Below are 21,560 nucleotides of genomic sequence, written 5' to 3'. Positions count from 1 at the left end.
TGTTGATATTACAAATATAAATATTCTGTATCTAATCTTCTTGTACTTTTAAGTTTATAAGTGGTATAAAAAATATTACCAAGTTTCGTCCAATTTGCTTGCATACTTTTTGAGATATCGTCAGTTTTCCATTTGTTGCTCAACTTTTGGAAACCAATATGTTTTGTAAAATTAAGAATTATAACAAAACAAAGAAAAAATAAATTAAATGATGGAAATTTTACTATACTGCTTGAAATTATCATCATAATTAATCATTATCCATATTTTCTGGTTATTTTATAATAGGATTAAGAATTTAAACTTTATTGCTTGACCATGAATATTAACAAAAATGGTTATAAAATTAGACAAATATTCTAATATTAAAAGTAAAACCCATTAATAACAACAGAGATATTATTTCCACATTAAGAAACAAAAAGAAAGTTTGAGAGATTGATTTATGCATTTATCAGTATATATCTTTAACTTTTATTTTTAGATAAAGACTTACAAAAATTTAAATAATCCGATAGCAAAGTCCAAACAGTATTGAAATCTGCTTGTAGTTAATGCAATTCAGGATCTCACAACAAGAATCATTACATCAATAATAAAATATACATAACCAACACAGGATGTTGTATGTGGCGTTGTGTGTGTGTTGCTACAACATTAGACTATGTACATAAACAACTTAAGATGTAATGAAAATAGTTCAATGACTGAAATAAAAGAAAGTAAATTTTCTCAGAAATATAGTTCTAAATATAAAATTTTGTGCGTCGTAAGGAAACAATCAACCTCTTTCCTTCCAAATGTATTTGACACAGTGTGGGATCGTATTGAATACAGGTAACAAACAGTATGAAATAAAGGAATATTTTAAATTATTCTTAAAGTGGCATGTTAATAGGCCCCTCCATAAAATATTTATCCTCTTCGAATACCAAAGACTCCAAAAAGTAATTAGAAAAACTAATCAAATTTAACAATTGAAAATGTTTATGACCTTTTAATGCACCAAAATTAAATAAGAATATCAGCAAATACATAAAAAAAAATTAAAGATGCTATATAAATATTAACTAAATAATGTTTTCCAGTAATTGCTTTACAACAATGTAAATTTATCTGTAAATATGAGATTTTTATACTTACCAAAACTTACTTCAAACAATGATGGTAGTTGACATGCATAACATATGGTAAAATGACTACAATATATTTGAGCATGTTTATATATAGTTGACATTAAATGGATGAATTACAATGCAGCAGCAAATATGCAGAACTATCTGACCCAGTATCTGGTAGAATGATGTCTAATATAAGTACATAATTTTCTTGAATTTCTATGTCATACTAAATCTAGAAAAATCAAACTAAGAACTTTTATACAGATGATCATATTTATTGCAGGTCTTTCTTTCCAAATTTAGGAATAACTACTATTTAATACTAACCTTAACAGTTATCATAATTTAATACTGTTTCATTCTACTTAATTACTCAAACACAGAGCTCATAATGAAATTCTCCAAAGGCTTTGTTTTTTTTTTTTTTTTTTCAAACAATTTTTGATTAACTGATGAAACTTGCAGTTTTTATGTTGATAAAACTGAACTTTTTGAAGTAGCAGATAGCTGAAAAGCGCTAGCTCTAATTTAAATTTACATTTTAATAAAAAATTTTAGATTAGCAAATAGGTGGAAAAAGAAATTGTTTCATTTTATGCAGAAATCAAAATCACGCCCTAGTATGATCAAATGATTTATTACAATAAATTTCATCCCTTTTTTAAAAAAAAACGTGTCTTACACATCCAAAGCATCTAGACTGAAGGATTTAGCAATCCGCTATTAATTCCAGTTCAGTGGTTTTAAACCTTTTTTTTGGTTCACCCCTTCACCACTGCACAAAAAATCATTCATCCCCTCTCCTTTCTAAAACATGAAAAATATATACATACATTTATTTAGATTACTTTCTAATGTGTTAATTTTTTTTTTTTTTTTTTTTTTTTTTTTTTTATGTTCTACAACTAAATACTTAACAGCTAAATAAAAGACTGACCGCATTCCTTCCCGAAACTACAAAATTTCCCCTTCTGGTTGGGAGACTTTCTTTTAGTTATTCAATAGTTCTCTCAAATGCTGAAATTGGGGCTTCGGATTTAAAACAATTTTTAATCTTTAAAACAAAAAGTAACAGAAAATGAAAATAAGTCACTGGTTTTAACTAATTACAAATGAGATGAAATATTATTTTAAAATATAATGCATATATTAAGCTGAATTTAAACATTTTAAATTTTATAAGAGCTCAATTTTAAAAAAAAAAATGCCTTCTTTTTCCGCTGATGATGATAGACGTATAAACATAGAAAATAATGAAGCCAAATGTAACATAAAAATTAGATCTGTCTAAAAACCTTTGTCTCAAATTTGCACAAAAAAATAATCACACTTTGAGCGATTATTCTGAAGAATTTTAAAAGAATTTTTCCAGCATCATGCTCAAAACTAGATGTAAAACGAGAACTGAATCAGCAATCATATTGCATATTTTCCTCGAGCTAGAATTAATTATGAATCTATGAAAAATTAATTCGCAATTCAACATGCTGAATATTTTATTGCAACTAATTTTTCTTAATTTTTACTCTATATTGGAAGAGGAAGAGCAACAGAATTTTCATATGCCTAACACATTACTGGTGGAAGATGTTAATAAGCACTTTTCATTTGCCAAATATATTAAAGACGGGGCACACAAATAAGTGTTTTACATTTCTCAAGTGCAAAAAAAATGGCAAATAAGAACTGGCATTACTCAGTTAATATCAAATCAATGAGTTACAATATAGCAGCAAAGATGCAAAACAACCTAACCTGGTGCCTTATTGAACAACTTCCAAAGGAATTACATATATTTCTTCAATTTGTATCCCACACCACATTCAGAAACAAATTTAGAACAAAGAAAAATCAAATTTAGAACTTTTATATAGATTATGATATTTATTATGGGTCTTTCTTTAAAAATTCAGGAATGAATACTATTTAATACTAAGCTTAACAGCTCTCAATTAACACATTCTACATATGAAATTTTCTATTAGAACGTTTTTTTTTTTTCAAACAGTTTTTGACCAAATTATGAAACTCGCACTTTTAACTTGATAAAACTCAATTTTTTTAAGCAGCATTATAAAAAATTTTACCATTAAGGAAAAAAAAATTACCATGGGTATCCAAAGACCCTAGACTGCAAGACTACTGTAGTTACTCAGTAGTTCTATCAAATATTGAAACCAAGCCTGTGGATAATCAGAAATTACCATAAAAGTTTAAAAATAACTCACAGCATAAGTGAGATAAGAAATCAAATCTTGCGCTTGAAAAACTATTTTGTTTAAGAATCATTACATGTAACTGAATTTGTGTTTCTAATGCAATAAGCTTTAGAGACAATCAATTTGGTTTTGAATAATAATTGAAAATGGAGTATCAGTCTGAAGAACATATGATAATTTTTTTTTTTTTTTTTTTTTGCACATTTGTTTTCAGGTGTGCCACGTGATGTTGAGACAGCTAATAATAATGACTGACAGTAGTTCTGATTTTGATATTTACTTTTACACTTCAGTGTCTTAATAATTACTTCAGTATTTCTTGCTTTTCGCTTAAAATTGTCTTTCGAATTGAACACCAAATAAAATGAGCTCTATTATTTTACTATTTGCCATTAATTTAATTATTTTCACTTATTTTTTTTTTTTCATTTTGCTTAATTTACATTATTATTATTATATATTTTGGCTCACATTTCCTGCAGCCTTCAATAGGATTCCAGCACTTTTACAATCAGAAATAAAGACCTTCCGTCAACAATGCATTAGGTCTCTACAACTATTATATTATGCTTTTGTGCCAAATACTTCAAATATAAGCTCTGAACAAGTAGATGCCAAAGGTAAATAACAGATTAATTCCAATTTTCTTTTCATTACAAGAAGCACATTACATGTATATTCCACGGAACTTTTGATAACTGCAGGCTTGGTTTCACCAAAATGCTCATCTTGTTTAATTATAATGAAAATAAAATTTAAAAAAAAAAATGTTATTTACCTGTGTATTCCCCCCCCCTAGCATATTAGCACATACTTCAGAAAATTTTTCTAATAGTAATGTAAATTTTCCTTTCCACAGGGCATTCAGAAAGGGAGCTCCTCTAAATTTTAAAGTGGATTTATCCACATAGTGATTGGTTTTGTCTTACTAATTGATTTGTTCATGGATTTTGGGTGTATGGGCTATGACTAATAGATCAATAATAATGAAAAGCTTAAAAAAATGGGGATATCTAATGTTCTTGATGGTTCTAAAGATCATCGCATGTAAAAGGACAGACTGAATGATGACGACAATGACTTGCGAGCTATAGTAGATGGTCTAGATTACAGCAGGTCTAAATGAATGGAGGCCCTGGGGATTGACAGAGGTGAACAATAAGAACCAGCAAGATTCAAGACACAGAGAAAAAGAAATGAATTTATTAGTACTTTTAATATTACTATGTATTCTTGTTACAGTGTGGGTTTCTTTTAAACAAATAATATTGTGGTATTTAACAATAGTTTTCTTTTCATTAGTTAAATTCTTACTGAAATTGTGTCCTTCAGAAATGAAATCATTTGCAAAATTTCCTCCTCTCGATTTTTGTACTATAAAATTAGCAATAAAAAGGGGAACATGCATGTTAATACAGTATTTCAGTGCTGCTAAAAACTTAGGTTGGAAATGTGGTATTATATTATCAAATTCACCTTAAGCTATGATTCGTGAAGATACCTTTTGAGATTATATATTTCTTAAAGCATAAAGGAGATACTTGCTTAGCATTGTTTAACAGCCCATTTTATGATGTTATAAAGACAAATAATCTGGCACTTTAGCTGGACACATGTGATAAAGCATGGGTCACCATCATTGACACACTAATCATTTCCAATCATTCTCCAGATTTCTAACAACCAACCTAACTTGATTATTTTACCAGGATTCTAATATACTAAATTATGATGAAAAATTGGGGCTCGACTACAATGAAGAAACAAGCCACATCATTTAATAAAAAAAGAGGGGAAGAAAGAAAAATTTTGGATGCTAACACAACTTTTGTAAAAAATCATGATATGAAACTGTATTTTACAGAAGGCATTTGATGCAAAAAACATCGAGGAACAGCATCATCAATAATAGTAATACTACATGGAATCTTACTTGGCTGAATTCATGTGAAGAAGGGAAAGAGATTCAAAATCATTTTAAAAAAATTTTTTTAACTGATATTAAAGTTGGTTTACTCCCAAATGAAGAAAGGAAAACAGTAATATTTTTGTTTAAATTAAATGTTTTTGGTTTACGATATAATTTCTCATTAAAATAACCATTTCTTTTTTTTTTTTTTAATTAAATGAGTCAAAATGGATTTTGTTCTTCAATTACTTTTGTGTTTGCCTAACTGATGGAGGCATTTCAATTCTTCAACCAACGATGAAAAATTCTGCTGTTAGGAATGTTTGTGTCAAGGTAAAGGACCAACATCTTAATCAAATGATATTGTGAAAATGAAGAAGTGTTTTCTGAAGCTATAAAAATGTATATGATGACACTTTAATAGGAGCAGTTCAATCGTAATTGCCGATAAAAATTATAGAACATCACAAAAACAAAAACAACATATCTTCAATTAACTTAAGATTTTTAAAAAAATAAATAAGCAGTCAACCATAGAAATTTGCATTTAATAAAATATCTATTAGCATGGAATTGTTACATTAAGTCACTTATTGATTAAACTGATATTATATTTATTATATGACTGCTGAGGGCCCACCAGTGGCCAACCAGCAAAGTCTTTAACACTGGTAGTTCAAGCTGGGTTTAACTCCAGGTGAATGGGCTGATTGCATGGGGCGTTTTTGTGATTTTCCCCATGTGTAACATGCACACGAGCCAGTTTTCCTTAGAAAGTCCTCCACGAAGACATCCCCCTCTTAGGCAGACAAACCAAATACGACTGCTGAATAAATGGACCGTCCAATAAAATGTCTGCCTTTTCATAATAACAGTATATATTAAGATTAAAAAATTACTCCATGTTACAGCAGATGAATTCAAACACTTTTAACAAATTTCCTTCAAATGATACTTGGAAAATACAATCAAATCACCATCAATTATTGAGGAAAAAAAAAAAAAAAAAGCATTTTCCTATCATTTTGCTTAAAACTTGCAGGGAAACAATCAGCTGTTACATCATATTTATAAATTATATATATATATATTTGATTGAAAATTCTTTAAAAAGTAGGTAGATATAAAGATTGCAGCATAACTTACTTGAATTTCTGTCTGCAATGTATCATGCTTGAATGATTTTGAAAAATAATCTCTCACGATACAATATGCCTCTGCTACCATACAAGAGCATGATTTGCATTTTTATAAAGTAATGATTTTAATCATACCGAAAGGATTCTGCAAAAACATTCAACATCAAAAATACAGACCTAGGTTTCAACCAAGGTCTATATTTCTGATAAATTAACTATTACAATAGCTAAAATATGAATGTATCAATATCCAAAACTATATACAATTTAATGCATAATAATTTACAAAAATTACCAAGAAACATTTAAAAAGAAAGTCGTATTGCTTTCTTTTTGTACTTCCTTCCTGCAACTTATAAAACTTCTGGCAAAGCTAAGACTTCAACATCAAAAGATTTTTTGTATGCCCTTGTGCTGAGAGCTGTTCACTTTTAAAATATGCACCGCATTTAATATTTGACTAAAAGAAATAACTTCTAGTGAATTAGCAATAGAGTATCACAATATTAAATGAATGACTACAATCAAAACTAAAATATATCTGCAAAATAAGAACACTATAACATCATCAGTATTATCAACTGACATATTTTCTACAGAATTGTATCTTTTGTGCAGATAATTTTTTAAATATTTATCACAGTATACATATCCAGACATTGCTTATACAAAGCACTTGTATAAAAAAGTAACTACAAGAACTACTACAATACACAAAATAAATAACACTCTTCACCATTCTTATTAATATTACACTTAAGCACACTCACTGGCTTATCAAGATGGATGCAAATTACAACATAAAGTGAAATTTACCCTTGTATTTGATAATAATTAAAGAATTTGTTTATGATTCACCATTCTTATTAATACTACACTTAAGCACACTCACTGGCTTATCAAGATGGATGCAAATTACAACATAAAGTGAAATTTACCCTTGTATTTGACAATAATTAAAGAATTTGTTTATGAGTGCTAATGTCTAATGGTCTGAAAGGAAAAATAAATAAATTAAAAAAATTAAGTATCAAAATAAATAAGTTCACATATAAAAAGTCAAAGTGAAACAGAAACATAGATACCTTTAAAACTGTACATTTCAGATGCATTTTCCCCCCCCCATTTTGAATTCACAGATGCAGCATTTAATTGTTTCACTACTTTGTTTTTGGTACAATTCTCGGAATATTAACTATGTCTGATAAAATAAATCCCGAAATGAGAGCCAAGTTAGAATAAAACATTACATTATTCTTATTTAAAAAATAATTTTTAAATATTTACAAATAACTTTGTATATATATATATTTTTAAAAATAAATGAAAAATTTATTGCATAACTGAACATTTAAATACCAACTTCAGAACTGTATCAGTTATGAGTAAAATTAATAAATATAAAATATATAAAGACATATATATGTATAACATAATGATACACAATGCAAAATAAATTAATATTACGAAATTGTATAAATAACACAATAAAAAAGTTAAAATTAAGTAAATATATTACATACTAATGAAGTATAAAATGATTAGTAATTCAAAATGCTGTTTAGAAACTTTTCATAACATGCAACTGCTTTAAAAATGCACATATGTAATTTTTTTCTGCTGCATTAAATGTCATACAATTCAAATTATGCTTACTACTTTGTTTTAGGTACAAATGAAATAATCATACATAGTGTATTCAAAAATAATTACAGGCTTTTATTTGATGAAATACTGATAATCAAACATACATATCCAACAGATGAGTTTTCTTAAATATGAAAAAGAATTTTATGAAATTAGCATCGACATGTGATTGGAAGCTTCTTGAAGATATAAAATCTGGTTTTTCATTATAGCCTCCATACAGCAAAAATTCCGTTTAGTAAAGTATTTGTTATGCTAGGTTTTATTATTCCTTACAAAAAGTTTCATATCTTCACATGTAAAATTTGAAAAGATATGTTAACTTTATATTTTTACTAAGCAACTATAAATCTGATACAAATGTTTACATAGCGGAGAGAGGTTAATTAACAAAACAAGTAATTGTGTTACAGCTCCAGCTACAATTTGGGGGCAGGGGGTATTAATTTTCAGTCAGAAATAAGCACAGGAATCTAACTTTTGTTTTCCAGTTCTCCCTAAATAGGAAAATCTTCTTGAAATCACTAGGCAATGAAGAACAGTGTGAAACATTTTGTAATTTGTAAGCATAATGAATATTTTACAACAAGACTTTTTGCTCTAGGGAACTACATGAAAAATCAAATTTTATACTTTCAGAACCTTATCATCCAAAGCATTTAAATTATTTTAACAAAACACCTACTGTATTTTACGAAGTTTTCTAACTGGAAATATATGGTCATGATCAAAAGGAAATAAATCCTGCAGCCACTTTCGTGAACAACAGTATAAATAACAGATACTGATTTCTCTCTCCTCCCCCTTCCCAAAAAAAGAGCTGTAATGGCAGTAAATCTTAATGAAACAGAAAACATGTTCTAAAACTTATGCTTCATGCAAAATGAAATAATAAAAATTTTTACTTTCTTTTTAAAAATGAAATAAAAGTAACATAGCAACTTTTATTTTAGAAACTCTGTAATAAGGATTTCTGAGCCAACAAGTACAAATATATTATACAATTTTTTGAAATATTATGATAGAAGAAATCACAATTTAGCTGCTCAAGAAACTGCACTTTAATAGAAGTAAGTAAATACCAATACAAATTTCTATAAAATTACATATTATTAGCTCTGTATGATACATTACAGATTTATGAACAAAAGCATATGCGACCTTATGCTATCAAAACCTTTTTAGCATTCTAAACAATTCATTTAAACAATTGTTAGCTAATTTATAAAACAGCACAAAAAAGTAAAGAGAGTAATTACTACACCATATAGTATTATGTATGCAATGTGCAATTATTGCTTTTTATAGGAATTCAACTCTTCTATAAACCATAGACATACGAGTTACTTTTATTTTATGATTAATAAAATGTTGCACATTATTTTAGAAATAAAATAAGACTCGTACAACTAGCATTGCATTCACATAATTGCATAGAAAAAGGTGGAGGAAATGCATAGTTTTGCTTCTGTATTCCAATTTAAAAAATATCTCTGAGTATTATGCACTTTATCAACTTATTAATATTGTTATGAAAATCCTTATACGTTATTCAAAACTATTTCAACATGGTTGGTTGGACATTAAAAATGACTGGAATTGGTCCCATGTTTTTGAAGCAAAGCAGTTCAAAGATAAATATGGCTGCAATACAATATTCAAGGTCATAAATTCCATCTCATTCAAAATAGTAAAAGGAAACACAGCTCATTAGAAAAACCATAATACTGTTAAAAGATGTGTTTCAAAGAAATTCCACAGTTTGCTCATAATGTAGCCAATACAATTTTTCAGATGTTATTGAAAATAATAATATAATAGTAACCAAGACAATTATCATTTAATGATTGATTACAACAACAAAACACTACTCCCAAAATATAATCCGACTAAGAAATTAACATTTTAGTGCAAATACGAAAGACAATACTTTTCATCACCAAATATCATGCGAAATGAAGTAATCTTAAACGTAGTTTGAATTTTATAGATTCAAAAAGAAAGATGCTAGCAGTCTAAAAAATTAACATTTTAATCGTATTATGACATCCCATAGTTATAAAAGTTTTATTATTATTAAATATAATAAAATACCACCCTTTCTTAAATAAATGAAAAATTCATGACCAACTAGAAATAGGGGAAAATTAATAAAAATTATCATAAATATGCATATTATTAACATGAAACACAGATAGTAATAAACATCTCATAACAAGAATAATGCCATTTTTAGTTAAAATCATAGATGTGCATAAATTATAAGCTATACTATTTTTAAAGTATTTGACAAAAATACTAATGAGTATACACAAACATATTGTATATTAACTGTATTTTTAGAGCTGAACAAGAAAGACAACAGTTTTACAAGAACAAGCAATGATTTTTTTTAAAAAACTACCACCAAAGTTCTACATCAGCTAATTAAAAACACTCAGAAGTTAGTCAAATCAACACACATGTATATATGCAAGTAATATGCATACATACATATATGTATAGGTATAAAATGTATTATTTCCGAGTAAACTAGAGAATAAACTACAGAAATTACCTACAACTGTTTGTTTTATTTATTTTTTTTTTAAATAGATAAACTCTATTGAAAAAATGTAAATACAGTAAAACATTTTCGAAGTAGAATCCTTTTCATATAATGAGTTTAAATTGCATAGAATCATTTAAGAAAGAGAAAAGTTCATTAAGTAAATGAAGGGATGCCTATGAACAGCTACACAGTTAAGATATGTTGAGCTACATTTTTTTTATCAAAATGACATTCACAATACTGTAAAACATGTGAAAAAGATTAGGGGAAAAAATATACACATAAATAAATACATTAGAGGTTTGAAAAAAATTTTTTTTTTAAAAAAGGGGACAAAAATTCTTTTTTTTTTTTATATATATATAAAAAAAGGGAAGAAAATCAGTCTTCGGAATAGAAAGAGAAAGGTATTCATGAGTAATAGCCTAACATACACCAGGTTTGTAGTACCAAGTATACCTACATACATGTATTACAAAGCTTCCTAAAAATTATTTCACAGCATAACACATCATTACATATGTATAGTTGAAATGTTTATGGAATCATTCTAGCATCTACCTGAACTTCAATAAGTACTGCAGTAAAAAATAGGTTCACTTTGTGCATTAAGTTTTCACTCTTTATGACCTTTGGGAAGTGAACATCCAAAGCTGCACCCTTAATTACTAAACTAGTCCATTTAGAGGTACGAAAATAGATTTTACCAGACTAATTTATATTATTAAGGGAACTTGGCAGGCGTGAGGAAAATGGAACTGTGCTACATACACATGTAAAACATGGATGGCATTCACCTACCACTTACACTAGAGACACCATAAAAATGGTAAGTACTTCATACTACCATTCACAATTGAAGTCAGAGATATTAATAAAATATTTACCATAGCAAAAAGGTTCAATTCAGTCACCTGAGAACAATTGCAATGAAAAAAAGAAATCTATGCCAGAGTTGTAAAGGCTCTTTCCAGTAATGTATTCAGCTTCTACAGATAATAAAACATTAAATCTTAGGTAAAAGGTGCAAAGTCCAATGAAATAAGGAAATTTTATACCATTTTACAAATAGCTTCACAGAAAGATAGTGCTTTTAATATAGTCAACATCAGTTTTATTTTAATTTCAGTTTAATCTATGTGCCTTTCTTTATACATCTCTATCTGAAAAAGGTGAATATATCATAATTAGTTATTTTATACCATTGAATTTTAACACCTTTCACTAAGAACTATAAAATCTCCTTTGTCAGTTAGGCATTTGATATATAATGCTAAAACATTTCTAGAGTACAATAATTTAAAGCATTTAATTATGCTGTCATGCTAATACCAATGCTCAAAAAACAGTTCCCTAAAAGCACAGCAACATACATGCTTTCAGCAAATACTGTAGAAATGCAGTGAGACTAGAAAATATTATGAAGGTACAATATGTACAAGGAATTTTAATTTGAAACAAGTGTCACTTCCCACATACACCATAAAACAAAGTAAAACTGAAAAATAATATAAATAAATAAATAAAAATTCTTTACAAACAATTAATATTTTTAATTAAAATAATATTAAAACCTTCACATACACAATATAAAGAACAATACACTAATTAATTTCATAACATCAAGTATAATTAAACAACATAAAAATAACATCAAGGATATGAAAAGTGCATAGAATCGTATTGCATCATTAAATATATTAAAAAATATACATGCATACATTATAACCACATTCGTAATAATGCAATTCACATTTGGATGAGCACTTGTGAATCCACCTATTCTTCTTTTCAGAAGTATGTCAGTGGTATGCATATAAAGATGTACAACACCCTATTATCACTAATCATTACACAACAGCTCCATTAACATGGAGTAATACACAATAGGAATCATAAGCTCACGTATACAATATCGAATACAACAAACATTTGAGTTTAAAGGGCACCTGCTAATTGTTTTGTACTATCTAACCATCACTATGAAATGGACAGACTAGTGTTAGTATTCAGCAAGAACACTGTGGATGCATTATAAAGTGTACAAGTAAAAGTTGGGAAGATAATTTAAATATAAACACTCCAATAAGCTTGCATCAGCTGGTAATATAAAACAGATTAGTGATTATAGTGCTATTTAGGTAAATAACTATTCCTATCTAAACAATTAATACATTTCATTTTTAAAAATTAAATCCCCAACATTTTCATGTACACTAATATACATGTAAAAATACACTTCACGATAAGCACAGACTTTGTTCTATATTTTTTGTGCGAATGACTAGAAAAAACAAATTACAAAATAAATTTCAATGGAGAAGAACAGCAAAATGTACACATGGTGTTTTACTTTACTGCAAAGATAAATGTGAAAGCTCTATCAGTTAGTCACACTTTTTATAAAACATGAAGCACTATTTATGACTAAGAAATTGCATGAATCTGTATTCATTCACAATAAGAACAATAAATAAAGAATGCATTGTTTTCAATGCACCTAAGAGTCACATACTGAATTAAAAAAAAAAAAAATCAAAGATATATATTTGTATATCACTGAGATATAACTTTTACTAGAAAGCATAGAACAGAGATATTATATTGTTCCTGGCAAAGCAGAGAACAAACATACTAATAAATATGAAGAGCATATTTTTAAACACTGATTAATAACTGTTAATAGGAAAACCCATTCTAATTTTGCTCTTCATCACAGCTTAATTCCTACATGTGACACTATACTTCTCACATGCAAGATTAACACGAAATCTAAAATGTGGTATCAACATGCAGAACAAGTACTGTCATTAAAACATCAAAGCATTTATAAAGAAAGATCACAACCAACTGTATCTGATAAAAGTAACTATTAGCAGCAGATGTTTTACATAGTACACATAAGTTTTACAAATTTTATGCTCAGAATCATGCTATTATGATAATTTTATATCGTGCCTATTTGCAACTACAACCATTATAGTTTATGTGCATCTTTGAGCAATGAACACCGAAAATGTAATAAAAATTATGCATTATGAAATAATGATATGGGAATGTGTGCTAGAGGCATTGCACATTATTGTACTAAAGAAAGAAAAGCAGTATCACCAACAAACACAAAAGGCTTGAGCATAAAAAAATGCCTAAAAATATATGAGCATGCATGAAAATTTTTCAATACCGATTTCATGCCATTATCATAATTATATATGAACTATCACTAAGATATTCTTTTTCATGTTAAAACCGGAAAATTTAACCCATTCTTAAATGGCTTAAAAGATGACACAGCCTTTTATCATGATTAAAATTTTTAAAACTGCAGCATAATTAAAAATAAATATCTATACAATTCTCTACAGAAAAAATATAACTACATCAATAAAATCCATAAAAGAAGTTCAACAAACTTATACAAAAGCAAACAACATTTGCACCTTGAGGCTCATATATTTTTAAGAAAATAAAAAAAGGCAACATAAAATGACTTATTTAGTAGAAATTTATCAGTTAATCACTTTTTTACATTAAATATCACAGATAAAATAAAAATATAAAAAAGAAATATAAACATTAAATAAAAATTGCACTGGTGGTCCCAGATATAGAGAACTCATAAATCCTTGCTGCCTTCTCCAAAAACGTATGACACAGAATTACTTACAAAATAAAAATCTCAACAAACTATTCACTTTGTGAAACACAATATATGAATTAAAATTAAGAAAAGGATGAAAAAGAATTTTTAGAAGCAGCACAAAAAGATATACATTATGCTCAGTTTAAATGTAAAACTGAGTAACGGTAAAATCATGTATGGTACACATATACACACATACAAATTCTCTTATACTTTATTTTTTCTTACATGAATTTGAAAGCATAGAAACCCTACAAATTGGCAAACTGCTAAAGTGCACAGATATTGTTTCTCTTTTTACCAATAATGTGGGGACAAATAAAAATTTCTGACTAAAATATACAGATGATATTTTGATGAATAATATTTTACCTATTTAGAAAAGCAGATAGACCTAGAGTGCTTTGCCATAATCAAATAATGAATAATAACCTATTAAGTTAAAAACTATATCTTTAATCAGTTATGATTTCCCTATATTATCACAGAAAGAACAATATAAAGACAAAAGTTTGTTGAAAGAAATACTGCTTTGTGGTCCCTGAAATACAAAATTTATAAATATTTTAAAATTAACTATCCCCCCCCCAAAAAATTACACATGCTTAATGGGCTGAAAATTCTTTTATCCATTATATTTTGTGCAGAGGATAAAATTCTTGATTTATCAATACCAATAATGTGCACTTTTTACAGCAAGTATTTTTTGTTAGTATGCTTACAATTATAGGAATAACATATAGAAGGCAATCATTCACAAATTAACAGAAAATTATGAAAAATAAATGTCAGATGAATATAAAAAAACATTAAAATGCTGGGGAAGAAGACTGCATGTCCTACATTAGCACAGCAAATGCAGGAATATTTTTTAAACATTTTAGAAATGTTATTGTAACACTTTTCCAATGAAAGAGAACAAGTTTCAAATGATAATTAATAAAATTGAAAGTTCACAAATACAATCACAGCATTATGATTGATAAAACTTCACAAAACAGCTGTGCCTTTCATTATATTCATATTAAAAGGAAACAGCATATCTTTGCAATTCACATCCCCTTCCAGCTCAAAAGAAATAAAAATTTGCATATACATTTGCAGGTCTTGAACTGTGAATCATCTGACATTTCATGACCTCACTAATTAATTAGGCACTTAAGTACACCAAAATTAAGATATCTTCTTTAAAGAAAAAAAAAGGAATATATACATATATATATATCTATATGACAATACTTTAATCCAAGTGAAATTAAAATTCCATCACATAAACAAGTATAATTATTTAAGGCTAATTTCTACTTATCACAAGACTTCCATTCATTATTGCAAGAAGTCAAATACCATATTCAATTGTTGCCAAACATGCAGTTCTCCCACCCTGCCATATGACAGAGGCTAACAGCCAAGAAAAAGGGAGATATTGGAAATGTGTTTATGATATCAATATACAGGAACTTCAAAGGCAAGTAGAACAACATATGTCTAATAAAGTGTCATGTTATCAAGAAATTCTTAACAATTTACAATTTTAAAGGGTGCTAAGCTATATACATTTTTTAACTATTTCAAATGGTAATTAATAATAGAAAATATTTGTGCTAAGAGAATCATTTGTTGCTTTCAATTACTTATTAGAAGAATTGCATAATTTAGCATTATTTTTCTTTACACATACATAACAAACAACAATACATAGTGGACACTCCAGTAAAGGATATCAAACATGTTTACATTTGCATTGCCCATAAATAAAATGAAGATATTTTAAAACAGAATCAAATAAAAATAATCAGCATTAATATTCATCCTATTAATGAATGCATTAAAATACTGAATAAAATCACTACCAGTGCAAGTACATCCTAATGAAAAATGCATTGTGAATAAACAAAATTTTAAAGCATGTTGAATACAGTAAAAAGTCCGTAATCCGGACCTCAAAGCCACAAACTTTTTTTGGGGGGTATGCTTTACGCATGCGCGTTTAGTGTATAACGGACGGTATAAGCTAGGCTAAAATTATCTTTACGGATTCTAAGGCATTTCAGTTAATGTTGCGGATTGCGCTGTTCCTTAATCTTCTAATTGGATCCGGCTTATTATTTTTTGCAGACTGTTAGAACAATTTTATAAAAATGAAGCTTGAACTTTCAATTATGTCAAAAAGAGTTTCCAATTCTGGAGCTGCCAAAGGATCTACAGAGCGAAAGTATGTGTCGATGTCCATCAAACAAAAAGTGGAATTGCTGCAAAAGATGGATAAAGGCATATCTGTCTCAAAATTATGCGAGGAGTATGACATTGAAAAGTCAACTGTATACGACATAAGCAAAAAGAAAAATGAACTTTTTGGATATTTTGTGGATTCAGACACCCCACTTGCAATGAATAACAGAAAAAGGGTTCGTTATGCTAAAAGTGATGATTGAATGGGTCAGACAGTGTTGCAGCGAGGGCGTGCCATTGACGGGTCCAATGCTAATGCCTCAAGCCAATATATTTCATGAAGAAAGGAACTTAAACACTGAGTGCACATATTCGATAGTTTGGTTAACCAAATTTAAAAATCGCCATGGTATAAGACAAAAATTTCAGATGATAAAGCTTTAGCTGATACTGAAGCTGCTGAACAATTTGCAGATGAATTCATTGAACTCATTACTAGTGAACAATTATCTCCAGAACAAATTTACAACACTGATGAAACTGGTCTTTTCTGGCAATATGTACTGCGAAATACCTTGACAACCTCTACAGAAAAGGCTCCAACTGGTGTCAAAGAATCCAAAGTGAGACTAACAAATTTAGCATACGCAAATGCTGCATGAACGCACAAGTGCAAACTTTTCGTAATTGGAAAACATGCACGACCTCGAGCATTTAAAGGAGTAACAATTTTCCCCGTTATGTATTGCGCAAATAAAAGAGCAGGATGACGCAAGCATTGATGGATGATTGGCTTGAAAATCATTTTATACCTGAGGCTCAGCGACATTTGAATTCAGTCGGTTTACCTACGAGTCAAAATTAGTCCTGATTGTTGACAAAAGTTTGGCGCATACTTCACTTAAAGTTTTAGTGAAAGATAATGTAGCTGTATTATTCTTCCCTCCAAATTGTAAGTCTACCATTCAGCCTATGGATATGGGAATAGTGCACGAGTTAAAATGCATATATAAAGTAGCATTTTAAAAATCTATGTTAAATTTCTTGAACAATGACAAGACTATTCAAGACTTTTTGAAAATTTTTAGCATAAAATCTGCTGTGTGGAGCATCGCAAGATCGTGGGAGGATGTGTCTGCAGATACGTTAAAAAATGCCTGGCATAATTTATGGCCAGCGACCATATTTCACGGTGAGGACATGAAGATGATAGCTGTGAATTTGAAGGTTTTTGGACATCGCAAACTAAAGGTGAAATTTTCCAGTTATTGGATTTTGTAAAGAAATGTGGAGAAGCAATAATAAATGAAGATGATATAATAGAAGTTTTTCATTATGTCGACAATGCTATAATCATCAATCAATTAACGGACGGCGAAATCCGGACGTCCATTATCCGGAATCTAGTATGGTATCCAGAAAATACTGCTTCTGATATTGAAGAAAGTGACAGAAAGGTTATTGAAAATGAAAAAATTTCGAGTGACAAGTCAGTCAGTATTCTCAACACAGCAATTACAGCACTTGAACAGTGGAACTTTGTAACTGAACAAGAAATTATGTCTGTTTATAGAATTAAAGAGAAAGTATTAGCACAAAAAATGAAGCAACTTAAATAACTTACATTAAAAGAAATGTTTAATAAAGTAAACAAATAAATATTAAGCTTTTTTTTTTTTTTTTTTTTTTTTTTTTGTAAATTTTGATACTCTTTAGATCATAATTGCTTTTTATTTTAAAAATTACAATTTCATATTTTTAATTGTATAATTTCTGCATGCCATCTTACGAGATTTAAATCAATGATCTATAATCTGGAAAAGCCCCTAATCCAGAACTGCCGAAGTCCCCACAAGTCCGGATTACGGACTTTGTACTTTACTAATTAATGTTTTGGAATTGATATGCGCTAGAAAAAATTTCCAGAAATTCTGTTGAAATCAAATTTTTGCAGCAAATATTCCAGGAAAATAATTTTAGGTTCAGCTGACTAAAAATGATTATTATTGAGTACTGCTAGAGTATTGTTGTTAAGTATTGTATCAATATTGCTAATGGACTTAGATTTACACCAGTCACTTACAATAACATTGAAACAATTTAAGAAAATATACTTTGATTTAATATGTATTGAAAAAAATATATACTTTGGTTTAATATGTATTGAAAAAAAATATGCATAACTTTAGCATAATTTAGCTCACAAAAACATACTTGAACATGATATTTTTGGAAGAAAGAAAGAGAAAAAAAAAAAAAAAAAAAACTACATAAGCATATTAAAATAGGCAATATGAACATTTTGACGTGCATAAAAATAAATGTGTTTTTCTTTTTCTCCCCATCTTTTTTAGGGTGGGGACAAAATGAAAATGCAAGCTTATTACATTTTTATAAAGTAATCAGAGTTTAATGTGATCTTTTGCAAGCTATTTCTAAGAATATGCAGAAGTTCATGCCTTATATGAATAATACAAAATTTTTACATGGGTAACATAAGATTTACATACATATACAGTTACTATATTTTAATTACTAAATTCTGAACAATAAATTAACTCATATGGTAATTTTAATGTCTGGAATACTTTAAGCATATTCAATTGCCTGCCCGGACTAATAATAGCAAATGCATTTAAAAATTCATTTTTTTAGTATGCTGGTTAGCTTGCAGCAATAAAAGAGGATGCCACAAACTATAAATTTAACTAAAGACTTGCATTTATTTAGAAAACTACAGCCACTTTTATGTGTAGCAATCAATATCAATGAATTAAGCTTGTAAATAAACACCTCTGCATAAAATAATGAAGTTAGACTGCCTAATTATAAAATATTCAGAAAACAATATGAGGCAATGATTGTTGAAGTTCCATTTCACATAAAAAAATTTCTCTCCAAATTTTGTAAGCTGTGATTCGGTAGTTTAGAAAATAATGTTACGGTAAGAACTGAATTTTAAAAACTGTATCTTGTAAAAGGATACCTGTCTTATTGTTTTTTTCTTTTATACTACTGACAGAGAATGATTACAGAATATGAATTTAAACATATAAAGAAGCAGAATTTTGTTTAAATAAAAATAAATAATTTGAGATATTTAATATGGGCTGATTCTAAAGATAATCCTTTACTTTTGTGCCCCACGTTTTATTTAAATAAATACATAATAATTCATTAGTATCACTCAAGACAGATGCATAGTACCAATGGAACTCTAATAGAGCAATCTTTTAGTGCCAACACAGTCCAATTCTGTATGCTAAGACACATAGTAAAATATGACTAGTTGGTTACATCAGCAGAAAAAAGATCTTTTTATGATAAAAATTCAGTGACAAAAGATCTTCTGTATTTATTGCTCAAAATCTCACATTTTGTACTTAATGGCACTTGGGACAATATATGTCCCATGTTTGCATTTTTTTTTAAAAATAGCTATTTCGTGCATTCTAGGTTAATGAAACCTTCACAGAGATTTAACAGGAGGTTTGATTTCTCCAGATTTCTTATCTTATACACAGGCACAGTATTATGCAGAGAGCTTTTATTTTTAACTTCAGTTTGAAAAGTAATATGCATGTATGTAAGCATATGCCTTGATTCATACTTAAAAATCTATTCTAATTTCCATAGTGAGAATAGCATCTTTTAGTCAAATTTCATGTTGAAAGCTCCTCTTGTTCTGGTAACAAGATATAGACATTGATTATAATACTGTGGTTTCTAAACCATAAAATACATACTACATTTGTATTTCGTAAATAAAAGTTTCATTACATGATGATGATTAAATAGCATTCCTCAGAGGGAAAAATCATATAAGGCTTCATTTGAAATAACTAGAGGAAAAAATCATTCATAAAAAACTGAAGTTAAATCATTTTTATCATTCAACTATCTTTAAATTGTCCTAAAACATCATTTTACCCAAACTAGAAACATAATTATGAAACATATACATAAATGGAAAAATAATAATTATAAAAAACTGAATGCACATTATTACTGCAAAGTTTGCAGAATTTTGATATGAACAATTATAATTGTAAAGGAAGTTTCATTATTTAATACATATAATTAAAAAAATTACAAAAAAAGTTCTTTAAAAGTTTGGAGGAAATGCTGATTTATTTTGTACACAACTGAAACTGTAATTTACATACACAAACCAATTAAATCAATTTCAAGATATTAATATTGGCCACAGATATTCAACACGCCTTAAGCTTTAAATAAAATAAAGAATTTAAAAATTTACAATTCAGTAAATCACTTAAAATGCAGAAAATTGCCATCAGATATTTAGAAAATACTACATCAAAAGGGAGGAATAATAACATCTTTAAAAGGCAAAACTGTACATCATTCGTGTTAAGCAACATGAATAGTTAAAAATCATCAAACTACTCTAACTGCAATGAAAATTTTCATTAAACACATTTTCTGAGGATTGACAACTATTTGCTATATAGCTGCCACTATCTTCACGTATGAAGCATTCACACATAACACTTGTACTATGATTCTTAAAATTTCTGTTCTTAAAACATGGAAGGGGGTATTTAATGGAACAAGGCAATATTAAAGATATTGCATCATAATTCTCACTCTATTACGAAATACTTGCAAAGCAGGTGTAAATCACATCAAAATTCTATATTATTCCAAGAGCTAAAACAACATACATTTCTTATTCTATAACAGCAGTTAATTTTAACACTTGTTGGAAAACACAGCTAATTATGAAGCAGCATTTTCCACATTATCGACAAGAGAATTTGGCGTACCCTCTAACACCAAAGAAGGCTGACATATCTTATTAACGACAACAACACTGGGAGTGGTTCTGTTTTCTTTTGCAGGACTTGCAATCGTTGCTGTATGCGGCTGATCTGAATTAGATTCTCCACTTCCTTTGCTGACAGAACAGTCAACTTTAGTACCTGCCAAATCAGAGTTTGAAACTGGATCATCACCAGTTGCTGAAGCACCATTTTCTTCACTTTCTTGAATATCTGGAGGCAATAACTGAGCAGTAGCAACATCAGGATCAACATCAAAAAGCACAGTTGTGATTAATGCACACCACATTGATGTCCGTGCCTGTCGAGAAGCTTTTGTCAGCTCCATGATACTTGCAGCCAAAGCTACAACAT

The 21,560-nt window shown here is 28.5% G+C and overlaps 1 protein-coding gene across 1 annotated transcript in view; it reads right to left on the bottom strand.

Annotated features, from left to right (window-relative positions):
• The window catches only part of LOC118191223 (uncharacterized), a 94,400-nt gene that overhangs the window by 9,699 nt on the left and 63,141 nt on the right, over window positions 1–21,560 (bottom strand). The window contains exon 11 of the mRNA XM_035362023.2: window positions 1–21,560. This exon is cut by the window's left edge and continues 9,699 nt beyond it. Coding sequence (XP_035217914.2) covers window positions 21,145–21,560 — 416 coding nt within the window. The 3' untranslated portion in view covers window positions 1–21,144.

Source organism: Stegodyphus dumicola, chromosome X2 (assembly GCF_044657685.1).
Source record: "Stegodyphus dumicola isolate Sdum_Otavi_A_Nest chromosome X2, ASM4465768v1".
Taxonomy (NCBI): domain Eukaryota; kingdom Metazoa; phylum Arthropoda; class Arachnida; order Araneae; family Eresidae; genus Stegodyphus; species Stegodyphus dumicola.
The sequence above is the reverse complement of the archived record's forward strand: the minus strand, read 5'-3'. Positions and strand labels throughout refer to the sequence as shown.